Source organism: Mus caroli, chromosome 6 (genome assembly GCF_900094665.2).
Source record: "Mus caroli chromosome 6, CAROLI_EIJ_v1.1, whole genome shotgun sequence".
NCBI lineage: Eukaryota > Metazoa > Chordata > Mammalia > Rodentia > Muridae > Mus > Mus caroli.
In genome coordinates this window covers 9,000,026-9,021,364 of record NC_034575.1, presented here as the reverse complement: position 1 = coordinate 9,021,364, position 21,339 = coordinate 9,000,026, and the positions used below count along the sequence as shown (strand labels likewise).

Here is a 21,339-nt window from a genome sequence, read left to right as displayed (position 1 = left end):
GGATTCTTTATGAAGATGTGTCTGCAATGAGCAAAGGGGAAGATGTTCCTGTGGTATGGAACAGTCTCACAGCTTCACTGCAATACTCACAGGGAGGGGATTGAGACACAGGTTCCAACGTTAGGCTGTCATCAGGTAATTAAGCATTTCAACGCCAGCAGAAGGACCAAGCCTCTTTTTTCCCCCCTGTAAAGAATAAGGGGATAATAGCAATAGGGATTCCACACGTGAGATTTCAGAGATAAAGCCTGGGGAGAATGAGGGAAGTTGAGAATAAAATGGAAGTTCTAGATGATCAAAGAAAGAGAAGTCAAAGCTGAGGCTTGTTCTAGGACTCCACAGTGGAGTGGAGTGACCAAAGGCAAAATTTCAAGAGGATGATGCAAACACTTCATTGATACAAATTTTATTTTTCATGCTAAAGTGTTTTTTACAAATTTTATTTTGTCATACACAAGTATAAGAGTAACAGTTACAAGTGAATTTAAAAAATAGCATTGGGGACATTTCTATTCTTGTTCCTATCATAACCATGTTTCCCTACATGAACAGCAATCATAATAATTCAGAACTGTACAAATAATGAATTTAACAGATGTAACAGATAATGGAGGTCGCTAAAGAGCAAGCATACAGAACGGACCTTACATTCTCTACTCCACCATCCGAATCGACTGTCAGAGCTTAGGAATACTATCACATCCCAAATCAGTTTCCAACTCTTAAGGGTGAAACTCTAAGATAAAACACGCGGACATGACTGGCTGATACTTATGTCTGACACCAGCCTGTGCCATGAAATTCTGTATCTGTGCAGCTTGCCTGACATTGCTCCTTCTCATGCTGGACGTTTACAAGATGAGCAGTGTGTACGGCACTTAAGAATCACCCAATACAGCTGATGCGGTGTCCCCCAGACTTCTAGTTTCTAAAATTCTGGGTGACTTGGGACAATTTGAACTGTCATCATCTACATGGTAGTAATATCACCTTTGGCCATTGGCACAATACAATTCCTTTTTTGTTTTACAGCATACAAAATGTCCTGAAAATATTTCACTTAAACACATTTCAATGAATGTAATTAAACAGAAGGCAACAGCTTCCTTCTAGAATAGTTAGACTTAACTATGAAACGCTCCTCATAATCTTGCTACGTTGTCTATGCACTGCTTTGAGGGTTGAACCCCAACCACACTGTATCTTCAGCTTGGAGTCTGTGTTACCACATGTAAAAAGGAACAAGAAGAGCTTAAAACATGGAAATTCTATTTGTGTTCCTACAGTAATCCCATTGCTGTTGCTTTTATCGATTTTAAAGATAAGCGTCAGAGCTCCTCTGTGAAACCTGTTCTCTAAGCAAGCTAAAACCGCACAAAGTAGTTGCAACCAGAAACTATGAATGAAGACTCTGATGTAAATAGGTCTTTGATAAACAAGTTAAATTTTGAGCCAAGTAAGTGTATCACAAATACATTTATCTTAATCTAAAATTACAACTTTGAAGAAATAGTGATTTTTTTATTCAGCTCTCTAAGATATGTACTAATTTTCTTTAGAAAGTTAAAGATAAATGTTTCATTTAAAATCTAGTTCCACAAAGTAGTCAGAGAAATAAGGCTGCCCACTCTAAGACACACTGAGCCAAGCAGCTGTGGCACTTTAGTGTCTCAGGCATCACGGTTTACCGTTTGATTATAAACCAATGGCTAAATGTTTAGCTTTTATACTTATCAAAGAAGACAAAAAATGTATTTGAAAATGTAAAAAGTATTCATATTTTAAAAACATATGAATGAAACTATCTTCTAAAATAAGACGCAATGTGTTAACAACCAGTTGATTTAAGCACTTTAAAAAGCAGAACGGAAAAGAGTCAGCACACCTGCCAACATAATAGCCAAAATTATTCCACAGTAGGCTAAAAACCACAAGGCCCTTTAGGGCCAAGTTCCAATTGCCCCAATGTTACTTAGACTGTGTTTGGATGTCAGCCTCCCACATCCTTTTACACTGCACCACCATTTCCTAAGTGCAAATTATAAGATCTGAAGTCAGTTATATTTTATTCTTTTAATAGGTTTTAAGAAAAAAAATTACTTCATTAAGATTGGGTAAACAGGAGTCAAAGGAAAACTGATAACAAAATAGTTATGTTCTATGAAATGTCACCTCAGGCAAGATAGTCTTTCAAGCAATTTCAAGAAATTTATCTCATGTCTAGTATTTTCAACTCTGTATTTCAAATCTCAAATGTAATAACCTTACTTATAAATAATTCACACCAAAAATGTCAGTTTTATTTTTATTGGAATGATTGTGAAGTATTAAATATTAACACATAAAAATTAAGCTCCAGCTTTGGTTCTGAAGGATTCTACATCGTTTAATTTACTTTTAGAAATATTTCAGATAGCAATTCAAAGCTACCAAAATCTTAGCCATCACTATTAACTTCAAGAACTTTAACTTTATTTTTTCATGCATTTGTATGTGTATGTATGTGTGTATGTATGTGTGTGTGTGTATATACTGTACTGTTTGTGAATGGGCATCGATGCATTTTTGTGTTTGTGTGTGTGTGTACACTATATATGTGGTATTGTACTGTACGTGAACGGACATCCGAGAAGAGTGCCAGTTCTCTCCTTCTGTGAGGTACAGAGATTGAACTCAGGTCATCAAGCTTGGTGGCCACCATCCTCAACCGCTGCCCCACCTTGCTGGCCACTTTTTCAATTTGTAATTGTACTAACCTGAGTTACCATGGCTTGCCAATGGACATTGTAATTGATAGGGCACAGATAAGAGTCAGAGAAGCAGCTTCTGGCTGCAACTGAAGTATTTACTAATATATAATTTTAAACCAAATCCTCCCAGTGTCCTGTTAAGAAATTACATAAGAAAAGCAGACAGAGGAGCAACAGCCAGTGTGTTGTCCACACAGAGGCTAGGGCAGTGCTGGGTTAGTGTAGAACAGAATTTACCCCTGTGAGCATGGGGCAACATGGTAATGTCTTCATCATGTCCCTGGCTAAGCTCTCGTGGTGCTCATAAAAATATATTAATACCTTCTCTTCCTCCCTGCCAGAAGTCAGACCTCGATAAACCAGACCTAAGAAAAGCACAAAGCTTCACTCAGTTGCAGATGTCTTCATGGCTGTTGTTCAGCTTGGGTTTGTTCATTTGGTTTGAGTTTTATTAACTTACAGCTGTTAGCAGCCTGGCTTACCCAGAAGCTACTTGATTTTCGTTGAAGAGTTGCAGGCTGGGTTTTCAAATGACTCAAGCATTATTAAAGCTAGACATTAGAACTGGATGAGATAGAAATTTCAATGTAAATAGTTACAAAAAGATTTTTGAAACTGAATCACTGGGAGCAAAGTTCACTGTACTGTCCTGCCTTGGTAGGCCTTGTCCATAACTCTGGAAGAACGTGAAAAACAAACTTCTCTTCCACAGCGCTCTCCTGGACTAAAATACACATCACACTAAAATCACAGAAAGTGATTATTACATGAGGCATAGGTAAAGGGTGATTCTGAAGAGATAGATGGATGATGATTTTGTACACCTTACATGTCTTTATGGCTAGTGTTCAGCTGAGTAGCCAAATGAAAGACAGTGGTAACTTTTAAGTAATAGGAGTAGACATTTCTAGACAAAACAAACAAATGAAATGAAACAAATGACTCACAGACAGTTACATAAAAGGGAGAGACTGCATATAATGAAATGAGATTGATTTGAAAAATGCAAGCACAACCAGCCAACTGTGCAGCTTCAAGAATGGAGGTGACCAGCAAGCACAGAAAAAAACAAACAAACAAACAAAGCCCAGCTTGACTAGAAGGTGAACAGGTGAACGGCTGCAGAGGATGCTCTGGGTGTACCGGGAAGGGTGGCCACCCACAGACCACGGATCATCCCAAAGCTCTCTCATGCAGCGAATGCAGGATGAATGCTGAGGAAAGATGAGTGCTTCAAGGGCAGAATGAAGCCGTTAAGAGTTTATGCTTTCCACCTGAGAGCCTGACTGAGGAGCAGACTACACCATAACGAACGGAGGCACTTGGGTATGGGAAAAGGAAAATCCAACTTCTGACATAAGAAACCAGAATGTACTTTAATGGGTTCTGAAATTTGCTGGGTGAATAAGGAAAATACTTGGTCAAAAATGACAATGGAAATATAAAGCAACAAGATGAATACATCCATCATATTTGAAAACCACGTTAGACAAAATTTAAAAATAAATGTTTACTGTAACTGCTAGAAACATCGAATCAGGATGATGGGTAATGATTAAATTTTTTAAGCAAACTATAGGTTTTATTTTGATGTGGTCACCAGTATTCAATGAAATTATTTCTTGAATAATTTCTAGAAAGAAATGATTTTCTTCCCTAAAACATTCATAAAATTGATGATACCTAATTGCTGGGAAAAGCATCTATATAATTAATATGAAAAGCAACATAAAAAGTAGAGCATCAAAGTGTTTTATTATGCATCTATGTTATGCCAGATCCAACCTGTAGCTGGAACCTCCTGATACTTTATAGGTTTCGGAATCTCACTTTCCTACCTTATTGTTGACGAACAACCTGCTCTACTTCTTACTCTGCACCACTTCATTTGACCTTTATCAAAGCTGTATAAAAGCCATGCACTTTATTTACAATATTGTACATTAAAGGAATATGTTTGAAGATCACACAGAAAGTTCACAAAGTTATACACGAAACACATACTGAGAGGTTCTTACAAAATGTAGAACAGAATGTGGCAGACTGTTATGGTTGGTAAATATTATGCAACCATTAGCTAGAAATAAGACAAAACATGCAAATCAGTAGAATTTCAAGAAATTAAAGGCTAAAAACATTTAGCTAATAGCTAAGTTATCATATAGTTGAAAGACTACCATGTAAGAATGGGAATTTATAAAACAGGTCAGTTTTTAAAAGTTCTCCATGAATAATAGGCTTTCAGTATTTTCATATAAAAATCTTCAGAAGTTATTTTTCAAATTACGTTCAGGACTGAACTATATTATCAATAGATATATAGATTAAATCTATGACTTTTATATAATTATTTATTGTATTCTACAGAAGTCTCAATTTTTCACCTTGGGAACAAAGGTGAGAAGAAAGCCAATCAGTTAACTTAAGCTGGACGAAAGGCTCTTGGTAGGAGCGAATCGCCAACACAGAAAGGGAGAGTCCAGGAACTACACAAGGACCAGAGTCTGTCAGCTGAACCCTCGACGTCCCAGTGTAAACTTCAGACGTGCTTAATTAAAGATGTCCTTCTAGGCAGTACCTCCTCACTGACAGGTCTGGCGATGTGTCAGGTGTGTCATCGGCTCTAACCACATCTCCTTTAGAGTTTATTGTTGTGGCTGAAGGACATTTAGATACTCAGACTGGGCCAACTGGTAAGTCGTGTTCCTTCCACAGTCGACATACTGGTATCTTTCCTGAGATATCTGCTCAGAGTGTCCAAAGTATGCTGTTGTTACAGTAACTCTAAAAATGAAATAGACAAAAGAATATTCGTTATACAAAAATTATTCCAAAAGGGTTATCTGAGGATAATACCAACCAAATATGAACTTATATATCATAACTTAATTAATTCCCTAAAGTTACTTAATTGTGAGTTATAATTATCAGTTATGGAACATTTGATATTAAGATGGCATTATAGATTCTTAGGAAGTATTTTTCCAACAGACTCAAAACTGCTAATGTAGCAAGCCCTATCCAATAATTATCTGCTTGTACAATATAGATAATATATATTTATATAAATATATAAAATATTTATTAAAATTTATATAAATGTAATTAGAGTTTATTACATGCTTAAAAGAATCATATGGTCCCCTCTTCATAGGAAAATGAAAAATTAAATGTCAGCCAAGGACAAAAATATCAAGTATAAGCAATAATATTTTATGTAAATAAGTAATAACCAATTTATAAACCCAAAGCATTACTTCTCCTCATTGCTGCAGGTTTACATACAAGGTCAGGGAGGAATAGCTGTGTGCCCATCCGCTGAGCTAACCCTGCCATTTGCCTGAGCTCCTACAATCTCTGCAGGCTTTTAACTGTGGCTCTGAGCAAACATATTCTACGTAGCTAAATTCCAAAACATTACATTTTACATAGCACTCCCGTAAGTCTGTAAGCCAAGCTGAGATGGCTTTCATGGGTTTACACATCCTAGCAGACATTATGAACACAGAGTCTTAGCGGGTGCTATCTTTGCAGGCATGGCCATACTTACTGCATCATGAGTACTATGTTGTGTACTTTGATGGAGAGCAGTGTACAGAAATCACTGTTAAAGAAATTAAAATAGAAAGAGCACTGTCATTACATTAGCAATTTGAAGTTCTATTAAACCTAACAGAGACTCTGAATAGTGATTTTGGTTTTTCCTATGAGATGAAATCTCCATATGCTGGCCGCAGTAATCTTCCTCCTCTCAGCCTCTGTAATACCTGGGATTCTGGGCCATGTTACTGTGCCTGTCGAGACACTATTGAAAGTCGTGCTAGGGACGTGGCTTAGGGGGTAAAACACTTGCTTTTCAGGCATGAGGCCTGGAGTTTGGGTGCCAAGCCTTCAGGCAGAAAGCCAGGCATGGCAGGATGCACTCAGAAACTCGGGACTAGAGTTGGAAACAGGCTATTAGAGGCTTGCTTGCCAGCCAGCCTCACCAAATCAATGAGCTCTAGATTTTTAGTCACAGAGCCTGCCTTAGAGAATAAGGTAGAGACTGATAGAGGAAGACATTCAACTTCAACCCTGCCTTGAACAAATGCATGTGTGTGTGTGTGTGTTCACAAATGCAACATATACAGAAGTACAAGTCCATGGGAAAGTATTCTTATACATTAGAAATTTCAGTACTCCTATATTAAAGCACCAAGAATATATAGTAACTAAATAACAATATATAATGTTCTCCCTCTCCCTCTCCCTCTCACACACACACACACACACACACACACACACACACACAATTCTGGAAATAAAGAAGAATTTGATGGCTTTTTCTATCTATCTTATCTATGCATCTGTGTTATCTATGCTGTAGACTGTATAAAGAAAAGCATGTTTAGAGAATAGGGCAAGCACTGCAATATGTGGTCCTTTTAATTGATAACCTTATAAAAATTAAGGAAACAAAAGGTAAAGATACTAAAATCCAAAACTTACTACATGTAACTCATTTCCTCTGCAATAACTGTGGGTACCGTATAATCAATCTGAAAGCAAAAACAAAAACCAAGAAGAAAACCACATAAACAGAGGATAGGATCCAAACACCAAACATGTTACCCATATGTCTAAATTTTCAAAGTTAGAAATCTTTCTTTTGCCTGATATAGCAGTCTCCTGAGAGGCTCTGCCAGTGCCTGACAAATACAGAAGTGGATACTCACAGCCATCCACTGGACAGAGCACAGAGTCCCCAATGGAGGAGCTAGAGAAAGTACCCAAGGAACAGAAGGGGTTTGTAGTCCCATAAGAAGAACAACAATATGAACTAACCAGTAACCCCAGAGCTCTCTGGGACTAAACCACCAACCAAAGAAAACACATGGTGGGACTCATGGCTCTAGCTGCATATGTAGCAGAGGATGGCCTAGTCGGTCATTGATGGGAGGAGAGGCCCTTGGTCCTATGAAGTTTCTATGCCCCAGAATAGGGGAATGCCAGGGCCAGGATTTGTGAGTGGGTGGGTTGGGGAGCAGGGGAAGTGGGAGGAGATGAGGGTATTTCAGAGGGGAACTAGAAAAGGGAATAACATTTGATGTAAATAAAGAAAATATCTAATTAAAAAAAAGGAATCTTTCCTTTGATAAATCTGGTTTATACTTTTCTGGGACACATTTCCGAGTCAGTCTTTGAGGAGGCCCCCGACCCAGTTCCATTCTGTATTATACAGGGTGAATAACCATTTCACCCACTCACTCTCCTGAATAGGCTTACCTGCTTCATATCAAGCGGGCCAATGTTAGTTATGTTGTTTAAACGAGCCTTTCCAATCACGGTTTTTGAAAACTGGACTTGAGCAGTGATGTTTTCAACTTCAACAGAGTAATAGTTATTATTTGTTATATTTAGTGTGTTCTGCAAAAACACAGAGACAGGAAATATACACTATGTTTACATAAGCACATAAATATGAACTCAAAATTATAAACCAAATGACTTTAGTTGGAACTATATCTCATTTACTGGGAAGAGAAAAAATTAACAAAATGTTAAAGAACATTTATAGAGAACTATGTGTATAATGAACATGTGATTCAAATTTTTGAAAACAAGACCCAGAAAATATGGAAAAGAAAATGTTAAAACATATATTTTATAGTTTTAGCAAAAGTTGGACTAAACATTTTAAATTTTTATTTAAATTCTTATGTATTATATACATGTCTCTACCAACAACAGGTCAGTTGTTTTTAAGAAAATCCAATTTTTTTCAGACTGGATTTCATACAATCCTGCAGGCTTTGACCTCACTATGTAGCTAAAGATGACCTTGAACCTTTCCCATCTCCAGCTCTACAGAGCTCCTATTACAGGCTTGCAGCACCAAGCTAGGTTTTGTGTGACAATAGGGACTAAATCAGACCCTTGTCCATGATAGGCAAGAACAACTACCAAATGAGTGGCATTAGCAGCCTATGTAAAAGAAAATGGCTTTTACCTTACATGCCTGTAGAGATTTATGCTGGATGCATATGAAGAGATAAAAAGGCTCCAGGTTTGCGGCTGGTCGCTACTTTTTAAAAATTAATTGTTTGTTTGTTTGTTTCTATGAGCACACTGTTGCTTTATTTATTTATTTATTTATTTATTTATTTATTTATTTATTTATCTGAGCACACTGTTGCTGTATTCACACACACAAGAAGAGGACATTAGATCCCATTACAGATGGTTGTGAGCCACCATGTGGTTGCTGGGAATTGAACTCAGGACCTCTGGAAGAGCTGTCAGTGCCAGTCTTCTGCTTTCAAGCTTCTGCCCTGCCCCTTCTAGTCATAGCAGTACACACATATGCTACCATGGCCGGCTTGGTTTATATGCTTTAAATTCACAACTCTTATAGCAAATCACTTTGAAAATTAGTCAATGAAAAAGTCTTCCATGCAGAAAAATGTAGTGTGATCTCAGCTGAAATGTACGAGAGCACATGTGTATCTTTCAGACATAAGAATGAGACTGCTTGATAACACAAAGAAAGGTTTATATGTAGGGGAATGTATATACATTGTTAGCAATTGCATGTATATATTGTTGAGAGTTAAGTTTTCACAGAAGAGTCAAAATCATTATGTATTCTGGGGTTTTCAAGGGTCTAGTCATAGACACTGAGTATTTCAGGAGCACAGTGCCAGTGAGTGTACTGTGGCATTATGACACACATTGGCTCCTGGCAGACAACTCTCAGCTTATTTACATTAGAGCAGGATTTTTGTCTATCTGCAGTTGGCTATCCTTCAGTCATGCTGATGCAGCCATTGCTTCATAAGAGCTGAAAAGGGGCTGGGGCCAATGCCACAGATAAAACATGTGCTGGGAGGACGGAACACTCAGTTCCTCGGGGACAGAAGCCTCTGCCCTCTGCCTTTTACTCTACCTTTTCATCTATCTGTGGGCCTGTAGCCCTTATAATAGCCTCTTTGAACAAGCCAGTGAATGTAAGTATATTGCTCCTTTGAGTTTTATGAGTTGTTCAGGGAAATTAACCAAACATAGGATCAGGTTATGAGACTCCCAACTGATAGTCTACCAGACATTTTGGGAGCTCTGAACCTGAAACTGACATGGAAAGTGGGGAGGAGGATGTTGGGACAGAGCCTCTAACCTGTGAAGTCTGAAGGCTGCTGACAGTTGGTCAGTGTCAGAAGTGAGTTAGTTTAAAAAGACCTGAGTTGGTTGTTTCTGTAGAACTGTAGAAGAAAATTCTACAAGGTGGGATAATAGAAGTCATGGGACAGGAGACCCAGAGCTTGTTTCTGCTTTGGTTTGGTCCAGGGAATCCCCATACGTAATTAGCTACTATAAATGGAAGTATTAGTTATTTTGTACATTGCTATGACCAAATACTTGATAAAAAGCAACTTAAGAAGACAGCATTTCAGCTTTATTATAGTTTACAGAAATACAGTCCATGATGGCAGGGGTGGGGCGTGCTGGCAGACACTTGAGGAGGCTGGTCGCAATGCATAACCTCAGTTAACAAGCACAGGATGATAAATGCTGCTACTTAGCTTGCCTTCTCCTATTGTTGGTTCAGTTCAACAACTCATTTCATAAAACACAACTGTCCACCGTTAAGGTGGGTCATTCTACCTCAACCTAATGCCCACAGCGATACCCAGTGGCTTGTCACTAGGATGGTTCTAGATCCTGTCATGCTGACAGTCAATATTAACATTCACTAATGCATAGCACTTACCTCAAGGGGCAGGAATAATACAATTCTGGCACCTTCAGCTTATGACCTTGTCAGTCGTTTCCTTCAATGTCTTCTAGTGAGGCCTACTGTTCATCTCAACAGAAATCCTATTTTTAACCTAAGGTTCAATATTCCTTAATTTGATTAAGAGTAAATATCTAAAATTGTGATAGTCCTTGCTTAATTATTTAAAATACAAAGAGGCATTCTCATTTCATGACACTGTTATTTAAAAGGAAATGACATACTCTTAAGAACACTTCCCAAGAGACCACAGCACACTCTGAACTTGAAGGCAGGAGCCTCCGTGACGACACAGGTGGTTACACACCTCCCCTTCCCAATACAGTGGCTAGCACACCATGTTCTTAGAGCCAAAGGCTAATGTGTATGGAAATGCAGGGAGCAGATCTGTGAAGTTTCAAAGTTTGAAGGCTATATAATCCTTTTTTCAAAATCACATGTGTTATAAACCCACAACCATTTTCACATGTTCTACCTTAAAACAATCAGGTCATCATATAAACTTCATCTTGAATAGAATCAAGTACAAGTCTGTTAAGACTGACAGAATTTTTCTTTCATAAAAGGTTAGAAAGCAAAACTGTTGTATTCATCACATCCTTTGAATCAATGGTTAGCACCTTGTTACCTATTCGGAATCAAATATTAAAAAATAAATTGACTATATTTTTCCCCTTTACCAGAAAATGTTTATTTGATCTTCCTACAAAAGATATCTGCAATGCTAAATGAATCCCAATGTACAAAAATGGAGCTTCCTTTCCATTTTTGGCAGAAGCAGACATGGTAGTGGAATCGCCATGGGAGAGTCACGTAAACTACAGCAGCAGGGGTCATTAGCAAGCATTCATTCTCTCAGCAGAGCCACTGGGCAGCTGAGCAACGCAAGAATGGTGTCAAGGCCTTCAGTGCAAACGCGCACTTACCGTGATATTTAAATATATGGTTCGCTTTTCAGCGTCGTAGCTGACATAGGCTGATTTTACTCCAATGTACTTCACCTCAATAGATCGAGGGAAAAGAAAAAACACAGCCAATCCAGACAGGAGCAGGCAGACAAACACAGATGCCATCACATACAGCTTTCTGAAAGGAAAATAGAATCCTTACATATGTGTCATCCAAAACTACATAGAGCAACATTTCAGGAAATTATTTTCATTTGAAATTTACCACATATACCAGCAAGAAAATACATTCAAGTTTACAAAATATTCACTCTAAGACTATTAGATAAGGGCTAAAATAACCTCTCTAGAAGTTTAATTGTCAATTTTAGAAAATGAGATCTCAGACTTACAATGAAACAATTACTTCTAATGAACTGATTCATCACTTATAATGAGTGATTTTCAATCCAGATTTTAAACTAGAACCCTTTACAAACCCAGAATTCACACCTTCATCTGGATTCACTGCAGCAGGCCTTGCTCTGGATAGCCTCACTCCCTGCCCTGATAAACCCTGAGTGCTAGTCACGAAGCACTAAAGAAGCAGTTTTACAGATATTGTTTACACTGATCAACTTAACATTGTTCTGTTTACCTGATGCAAGTGGCAGTATTGGGCACATATAAGACAAAAAGACAACTAGCCTGCATTTACTATCCATCTAACTCCTCTGAAATGTGTATGCTCTCCAATGTTACACTCAAGACTATGGTTTCAGATTTCTAGGTCACTTGAACATATGGCACTCTGTGAAAGGCCTATTTCATTCCGAGTCCTGCATCCTTGCCCTTCCTGGTGACCTGTCATTTTGCCCAGTCTCTCCTCCCCTCAAACTTCCTATGCCTCAACTAAGTTAACTGTGTCCATCTACCTTATAACATCTGTTTAAAATGTCCTAATAATTTTTCTAGTTATTTTAGCTTCCTAAGAAAAAGAAAATGGCTTGCTAAAAAGAACTAAAGCAAATGAACAGAATCTCACCAAATTCCACCACTGAGTCCATGGTGGTGGGTGGAGCAAACCAGCTACTTCCTACTCATTCACTGAGGGGTTCCTTCAATCTTTATAGCTATGAGCCCCAAGTCACCAATGACCAATGACCAATGACAACTCCCATTTGTTATGCCTACAATGTACCCATAGGCAGAAAACACCATAGGCACAAAAGGAATTTAAAAATGATTGTGATCAAAGATCTTAACATTGCTAGATCTCCTATATGTTATTAGGTTGTTTCATTTATTTAACTTGTACACACACACATTTTTTTGCTTTGTGTTACTGGATACAGGGTCTTAGAAAGCCTAGAGAGACCTTAAACTTATAGCTGAGCTTAGTGCCTTGAACTTCTGACCTTTTTGCATCTACTTTCTGGTGCTGGGATTACAGGTGTGTACCATCATGCCTGGCTGCTCTTACTATATTTCATAACTACCTTTAATATATATTTTTTCAAAAATGAAATTCCTGAGCCAAAGATGGTAACCAATTTAAGCTTACCCCTGACTAGCTTACAATAAATGAGACTCAAACCACGGTTATTTTATTTGGCTGTGACAATTACTGAGCTGTAACCCCTAGTCTACTCTCCTAACTGCAGGCCTGGCTGCCTCCCCAGCTGTGCACCTGCTGTTTCTCCTGGCCATGCGCTCATCCCCATCTCCCCTTATGGCAGCAGCGTCCCTGCCCCCTTCCTCCCTCCTTCTCTCTCTCCCTCTTTTCTTCCCTCCCTCTCTTCCTCTCTCTCTCTTGTCCTTCCTCCTGCTTTCCCCACTCTCTCTAACCAGGTCACTGAAAATCCACCTACCTCTAATCACTCTAGTAACTGGCTTATAGACATTTCAATTCAACCAATAGTTTTTTTTTTTTTTTTTTTTTATCAAGGAACAGGGTTTGAACAACAAAAGCTTGTAAACAGGAGAAGTCCCTTGTATGTATAGACCTTCAGGTATAGGATTTAGCATTACAATGCATAGCAACAGACGAAACTTCAATAAAAGATTGAATCCTATGTGGTTTGATAGAAAATACAGAATGTTACATACATGTTTAGCTTTCTTTATTTTCTGCTACTTTGCTCAAAGCTTTTCATTATGTATGTATGATGGTTTGAATAAGAAATGATTCTATTTGAGATGGATTAGGAGGTGTGGCCTTGTTGGAGTAGATATAGCCTTGTTGGAGAACTATGTCACTAGGGGTGGTCTTTGAGGTTTCAAAAAACCCAAGTCAGGCCTAGTGCTCTCTTCCTGCTGTCTGTAGATTCAGATCTAGAACTCTCAGCTACTCCACCACAGTGCCTGTCTCCATGCTGTGATGTTCCCGCCATGCTGATAAGGGACTACACCCCGAAAATGAAACTGTAAGCCAGCAACAATCAAAGGTCTCCTTTCATAAGAAGTGGCATAGTCATGGTGTCTCCTCACAGCAAAAGAGCACTGACTGACATAGACCATGTTTACGTGCCTCCTGTTTAATCCACTTCCCTTGGATTTTCTAGGGTATCTTACTTTGTTGTACATTTCCAATTTTATAGAACAAGTATTTTTCTAGATATTTTAAGGGCCTGTGAAATCGGATCTCATAGACTCCTATCAGTTGCTTGATTTCTAAACCCTTCAATGTCTCACTTAAGCTACTGCTGTGCATTCTACAGTTTAAATTTTATATATATTTAAGTTTCTATATGCTTTTTTGTGTGTCTTTCATTTTTTTCAGCGTTTTCCTGAGTTCACATTCTTCTACTTTACTGGAGATTCATGTTGCTCATGTGGTTCTACCACCAAGTAATGGGACGGTCCAGATTGTTTGACCCACACGAGTACTCAGACTTTTTTGATCTTCTAAAGGCCACTGTGGGTTTTCTGCAATCTCTGTTCTTTTCATTGTAACAAGCTATTCTCAAAAATATTTGCCAGGAGTGCTGAGTTTTGGCTTCTTTAGGGTGGAACATTCAAGACTCCCTTTGCTTCTCTTAAAATGTCCACATATCTGCTAATGACTATTATCATTCAGGATGGCATAAGTTAACAACCAGACATCTTCTTCTTCTTAAATGTCCTCACTAGAGTAATTACTTATATAAAGTTTGAAAGTAAAACTACACAAACAACAACAAAGGAAGAAATCTTATAATCACATACGTTCTTCTTGGCCGTAACCGCTGATCACTATACGGAATCAATGCCACCAGTTGGTTTTCTTGTCCTAAAAGTAAAAGATGTAGGTTTAAAATGTATTGACATGAATAACTAAAATATAGTGGCACTTTATTAGAAATTTGTTTCAAAACTAGCAGAATACTTCTCTCCTTAGTCCTTTAGTAAACTGTTATTCATGTCTTCAAAAATTATTCAGTGCTAGAGAAGACACTTTTTTCATACTAACCAAAAATACTATAATGAGAGCTCTACTATCCTTTAATCTGCTGGTTAAAAAAAAACAAAAACCAAAAAACCCCTGAAAAGCCCTGGCTTCCAGGGGACCTGAACTTACTTACTTAGTGCTTCTCTCATCTACACTGTTTTCCACTGTTTTCCATTCATCAAACTATGTTCACTAAGGGTAGAAGAAACACATTGGTGCTGCCCATTCCTGGATCCTCAATAGCTAGACCAAAACTGCTAGTCTAAATCCCAAGCTTCCAAAAGCTCACTGTTCTCAACTGCAGTCACTAATTTCCTAGTTCACATTTCCTAGTTTACACCCTAAAATGACAATTTCAAAACTCAGCACTCCTCATGTTCTCAGGACCGCCCCCTTTTATCTTCATTCTTGGCTCATAATGCATCACATGGAAAGAATGTCCTAAAAGACCCTGAATAGACTTTTCAGATGGCCTACATTAAGTTCCAGGACAGAAAGCAGAGGGAAGAAAGAGTTACATTCACTTAACTCATAGCACTAAAGAAGGAAGGGGTACAAGTATCCCACATTCCTTTCCTGTACGTTGAGGAGGAAGCGATGAGGCCACACTCCCTGCATTCTGTTCCTGAAACCAACCGATCAAGCAAATAACAAAATCTTCTCTTTGTTACTAGAGTGCTTCCCATGGGCTTCTGTTATCCTGCCAACTTTTCTAGACACGAAATAAGTTCATGCAAATAATATATAGACATTTTCTAGAGTTTCATTGTGAAATATCTTGCTCCCTTAGGCCCAGCAGAAACTTTTCCACTAAGTGCTATTTGGCAATGCTGCTGGTGACGTAGAGATGTGTCATAGGACCGGCTCATACACCTTTGGCCAGTATATGTAACAGCCCTCTATTTCACAGCTGCTCTGCCTCAAGGGTTTGATTTAGCTGGATCAACCCACCTCCCTGCTTCTGCATCCCTACTGGAGAAGCTCCCTATGCCCTCTGCAGGGCACTGTTCTGCACTTATGCACTCTGTACCATCTATCTGCTCCCATAAGTACCCATCTCCTCTGTTACCAGGATGCTCTCTATGGATCGCTTCTATCAGCATGCATACATCTGGTATTCATCCCTCTTACAAGAGATCACCTCTCATCCCTCATGTCCTAGAGCAAAACGCACAAAATGCCTTTCTCCCTATAAGATGTTCCATTACTCACACCTTTTGAGCATGTAAGAGCTCATACAAGGATTTTTTGTTTGTTTGTTCACTATGACACTGTCTACACATGTTCTTGCAGCTACTCAAAGTACTCTTAAAGATCCCCAATGGCCTCCACATCACCAAACCAATGGGCACCCCTCAGTCCCCACACAACTTCATGTGTCATCAGCACTAGCAGCAGCTCTCCCTCCTTCTCTGTGCATCCTCTCTGCTTATCTTCTAGGACTCCACAATTAAGACTTCCGCCTCCCCATCGAGCTGCTCTCTCTTCTGCTCCTGTTCCTCAAAGGCTGCACTGTTCCAGAGTTCACAATAAAGTCAAGCTACAGTCTCTTCCTTTTCTTCTATCCAAATTGCTGAGCAGAACTTTCCTGTCTTAAGTTCCACTTCAAGTGCCATCATACATGGGTGACAGAATCTAAGATATGCTCTCGAATTCAGACCCTAACAACTGCGTATTAAAAACTCACTTTGACGGAAACCAACATCCTCAAACACATGTCTGAAACTGAGTTCTTCATCTCACTTCTGGCATGTGCACTCAATTTTTTATGCCTATTTTAATAAGTGGGTAGTTCATTCTTTAAACTGTTGAATAGAAAAACAAACAACAACAACAACCTCTTTGCAGTGATCCTTGATTATCTGCTTGCCACAATCCCCACCCAGGCTACCAAAAAGCCTCCTGGCCACACCTCAAACACAAGGCTACATGGACAGAAATGGGATTCCCACCCTTCCACATTGGTGTATTAATTTCTTCAACTATTCTTAAGCAGCTCCTATCCCCAGAAAGATAAAACCACCATTCAGTAGCCTATGAAACAAACCCCACTTAACCCAAGGCACTTTCTAGAGACTCTCGAGTTCCCCATGCAGTCACTTTGTCCTTCTTTAGGGTCTCTCCAGGGTCACGTGCTGACTTCTACCAAGTACAGAGGAGAGCAGCAGGACATAACCTCACTATTTTTCCTTTCTGTGAGAGCAACTCTAGCGCCCGACAAATAGCAGGGATAGGACTCTTCCTCCTATCTTCTCCATGGCAAACCTCAGGCTCATTTTCCCCTCTTGCTTTTCTTCATACACTATAGATTTTCTTTTAGAAATATTGAGGTGGAAGCAACCTATTGTTTAGATAATGAGTTACTGAACAATTTAGCTGCTAACATCCACGGTGGCAAAATGACTGTGATATGGCTTCCAACGACATAAAAAATGACTAAAATCCTCAGTGGTGCATAGGTGCATAGGAGCTATAACAGCAGACAAGCAAGACAAAAACAAGTTATATGTGCTTAAGTCACTTCTATTACTGCTTTAGGAATGGTACTAATTGTTTGCTTTTGTGATTCTGACTAAACAAAACTGGTAAACTTTGAATCTCTGAAAATAGGAGTGCTTAAGACTAGAGATTTTACATTGTTTGAGCAAATGTTTGGAATCCTTCTTTAAGAGGACAGCCAATGCTGCAACACATACCCCTAGGAATTCTTCCTGTTCCTTGGCAAGTGGGACAAGTGACACTATCTCTTCCAGTAAATTCCACATATGGGAACTGAGAGACATCTCCATTTCTTCCGTCTTCGTTGTGCACTTCACTGCTAACCAATCCATTTCTCATATTGTCTGTCGATGTAACACCATCATAGCCATCTTCTTTATTTGAATGCAAAGGTAAGTGAGAAAGAGACTTTCCCATGTCTAATGAAAAAGAAAAATCTGACAGTAAATTCCATGGGGGAAAAAATACTCTCAGACCCTATGGGATATATTTACAGGGTTAGGCAAATATAAATTCCTTGTAGGATTAAAATTATGTTCAACCAAAGTAATGTCTGATACAAGGAAGCCATTTGTAGCATCCAGAAAGTACTTTTCTAACAGAACATTATGAAACCAAATCCTGTAAGACTTGTAATGAGAACAATGTTTAAAATGGTAACAGTTGACAAAAGTTTACAGTGTCAATGGAGATGCTAGGCTTTCTTAGCATGTTCAGAAAAGAAATATGCTTTTAGTTTTTTGTAGAGAAAAACATATTTTAACTCTAAACCAGTTGGCACTACAGGTGAAATTGTTGGCCTGTTACAACAGATATGTATATCACCAGCTAACTTCAAAGCGACTCATTTCACTCACTTAAATTCATACTCCTTTAGTTGTCAATAAAACCCTAGAAGTACATGACTGAAAAGAACATGAAAAGTCACATAATACAACATGCCGGTTTTCTGAGAGACAAAATAATAGAAAAAGCAAACAAAAATTTTAAATGGTGCAATTCCATTCTCCCTGCGGTTATCCATCATTTATCAGATTCAAAATATGAACTAGACAACCACAGATACTACTTTTAATTTAATAGTTTTTCATTAAAAAATAAAATGATGCTAAGTGATTCAGGTCACCCCAGATGAAGGAAATTCATATCTGCTTTTCAAAATATGAATGCTACTTGTTGAATTCACTCACTGTGTAGACAGCACTATTAAATTTAAAAACTTGAGTCATCTAGAAAAGGAGTAAAAAAATGAATAAATATACTTTCAGAAGTTTTATGTACACACTGTGTACTGTAGCTCAGAAATATCAATGATTGTGACTTCCAAACACACAGTATCTTACTGTGGCTCAATGACAGCGAATCAGAGCCAAGCCAACACTTGCCAGCCACAGGTGCACAGGGGTTAATTGTAATCAGTACTGTCTCCTTACACTGTGACCTTGGAAGCTTTGGAGTACTTTAGAATCAGCTTTAGAATCAGCTGACATTAGACAACATGTGGTGTCATCACAGGGGTGAAAACTGTGTTCCACAAATGGGAGCCTTTATGGCAAAAGGCTAGGGACAGCTAAGTGGTTCTGGTCTCCGCTGGCTGCCTTACTCAGACCCACAGTAACCTTGACATATTCTGCTTGGGTACACACCAGATTAAGCAGTTACTTGAATCCTAGCCTTCTTGCTTAGCTTTTCTTGAGGCTATTCACAAGTGTAACCACTGTCATCTTGGAGACTTACTTGAGGTTTTTAAAAGGAGTGGTAGATCCCCTTCGTCTCCTCCCCGGGCTCTCAATGTTTATACCGCGGTCTTGTGAACTCAACACGGTTCTCAGATGCTCTAGAAACTGGGAAAAAGATAAATTCAGCAGCGCATGCAACTGAGATGTGTCACCTGTTTGTGTGCAGACCTGGAGTTAGTTCTGAGGGGCTCAAGAGAGACGGAAGCCAGCGCTTTTCAAAGGGCATCACAGGCAAACAAACCCCCAGAAGAAAACATTCGAGTCACCTTGCAACTACAACTGTCAAGCCCAAGAGCTACTCGGCCGCTCAGATCAAGGGCCCTGGCGCCGCCCGAGTCACCCCGGGAGCGAAGCCAAGGCCCCGGCGATGACAACCCCGCACCCGGCTCGCCGCGGCCTCCCTCACCGCTCGGGCAGGGGACGTGGGCCTCACGGCCCGGGTCGCTCACCCGCACGCGGAGTGCTGCGCGGTCCCGGGATGCTCCGGTGCGAGCGGGCCACAGGACAGGGTCACAGCGTCCCGGGTCCCGGGGCGGGACCGAGCTCCGGCCAGAGTGCAGCCCGGAGAGCTGCGGGGGAGGGGTAGCACAACAACTGCATCAGCTGAGCTCGGTACCCGGAGAGTCTGCGCGTGCGCTTGCGCAGTTCGCCCCTGGAAGGAGGGGCTAGGACCTGGAATGGACACTACGCACGCGCAGTGTCTCCGGTTTGGCACCCTGAAGGGAAGTTGCCAGGGTGAAAGCTTCTGGTTTTGTCACCTGTCTCTTCTCTAGACTGGAAAGTTTCAAAATAGTACTAATTGTGCCTGGCTTACGAATAATCGGTTTTCCTGTTTCCCTTCCACCAGACTGATTCCTTTTGTAAAGGGGAGAAATGTGCACCGTCGCAATTTTGAGCGATCGTGTTCTCAAGTCTAGATTTGCAGACACAAGACTTCCTCCCTGGGGTTAGAATGAGCCGGTTGGTGCACATTTCTGGCAGAGTTGCAGGCCAGAATTTTGTTATTGAATTTTCATTTAGAAATTTCTGTCACCGGGAAAACGCACCCCTGCCCCCGCCTTGGTTTAATCTTGTTTTGAGCCTTGGATTAATCTTGTTTTGATTTCGTACTTAAATTCACATTATTCAGTGCATGCAATAAGAGTTGTACCCCAAAGCTCATGACCAAGTGAGTTGTTAAAGGAGTGTCCTAATCCACGCACCTCATTGTCCAGTCATAACTTACAGTGAGTTGAGGCTACAGTGGCTCATTTTAGTGGCTCTCCAGTGTTATAGTCAAAGGTTGTTACGACCTCTTTTCTGTCTTCCTGATAATCAAGATGTATTAAGTGGCTCTTAAGATTCCTGGATGGGATTATAATAAGATAAAATTGAAAGCAAGAACAGATGCGGTTGCTAAAGGGGTTTAGTAGCTTCCCTATAAATGGTATTTCTGGTGATATTCCTAGAAAATTAACAGAGTTATGACTGGGAAGTAAGCATCCCTTAATTGTGTTGTTTTTATTCTTCTCTACTGGAAAAAAGCAACTGGACTGGGTGAGGAGCTCCCAATTTTGTCCCGCTCTTCTAAACTGCCTTGTATGTATTTGGAAAATATCTTGATTTATGACCATTTTCTATGTATATAAAAGTTTCATGAAATTGTTATCACATTGGAACATGGTATTTGGAATAGCCTGAGTCTTTGTTTTCAGGTCATGGTCCCTAATATTGGCTTTAGAATAAACTCTTCGTCCTTTTGAGGTGAGAGCTGTGTATTTTCCATAAGCAGGATGTTTTAAGACTATTTAAAACATTCACCTCCTTAGGTCCAGAAATTTCACTCTGTGAGATTCATCCTAAATTATAATGAGAATTCTAAAGTAAAGTTGTGTGCAGTGTGTGACCAGTTTCTTAGGATTTCAATACAGTTAACAATAGCTGCGAAGTAGACCACGACAACTCTTATAAAGAAAACATTTATTTGGGGCTGGCTTACAGTTTCAGAGGTTTAGCCCATTATGCTCCTGGCAGGAAACATGGCAGCATCCAGGTAGACATGATACTAGAGGAGCTAAGAGTTCTGCATCAGAGACAGCAGGGAAGTGAAGTAGCTCCTTAGACCTCAAGGCCCTCTCCCTAGTCAGCACCTCCTCCAACAAAGCCACACCCATTTAAGACCACACCCTCCATAAAAGTGCTACTCCCTATGGGCCAATCCTTCACACTCAGGGTCAGGAGGCTGTTCCTATTCAAACGACTGCAACGAAACTAAATACACATA

The 21,339-nt window shown here is 39.6% G+C and overlaps 1 protein-coding gene across 2 annotated transcripts; it reads right to left on the bottom strand.

Moving 5' to 3' along the window:
• Positions 1-388: 388 nt before the first annotated feature.
• Positions 389-19,729, bottom strand: Tmem106b (transmembrane protein 106B). Of its 2 annotated transcripts, none has more exons than XM_021165010.1 (9): positions 19,526-19,729; positions 19,075-19,181; positions 17,535-17,756; positions 14,616-14,679; positions 11,448-11,607; positions 8,016-8,156; positions 7,239-7,288; positions 6,301-6,354; positions 389-5,534 (listed from the first exon to the last, which is right to left on the bottom strand). In XM_021165010.1, the coding sequence occupies exons 3-9, from the start codon at positions 17,752-17,754 to the stop codon at positions 5,396-5,398; spliced, it is 828 nt and encodes a 275-aa protein (XP_021020669.1). In that variant the 5' UTR covers positions 17,755-17,756; positions 19,075-19,181; positions 19,526-19,729; the 3' UTR covers positions 389-5,395. The 2 variants fall into 2 exon arrangements, with proteins under 2 accessions (XP_021020669.1, XP_021020670.1); XM_021165011.2 differs by lacking the exon at positions 19,526-19,729 and adding an exon at positions 19,343-19,506 and having other exon boundaries at positions 1,038-5,534.
• Between the last annotated feature and the right edge of the window lie 1,610 nt (positions 19,730-21,339).

Excerpts from the sequence above, each read along its gene's own strand:
- Tmem106b (XM_021165010.1), bottom strand. The coding sequence starts at position 17,754 with ATGGGAAAGTCTCTTTCTCACTTACCTTTGCATTCAAATAAAGAAGAT. Across the intron at positions 11,608-14,615 it reads CGGTTACGGCCAAGAAGAAC|AAAGCTGTATGTGATGGCAT; the intron begins GTATGTGATTAT and ends TTTTCCTTTCAG. Across the intron at positions 8,157-11,447 it reads CCATATATTTAAATATCACG|AACACACTAAATATAACAAA; the intron begins GTAAGTGCGCGT and ends GTGTTTTTGCAG.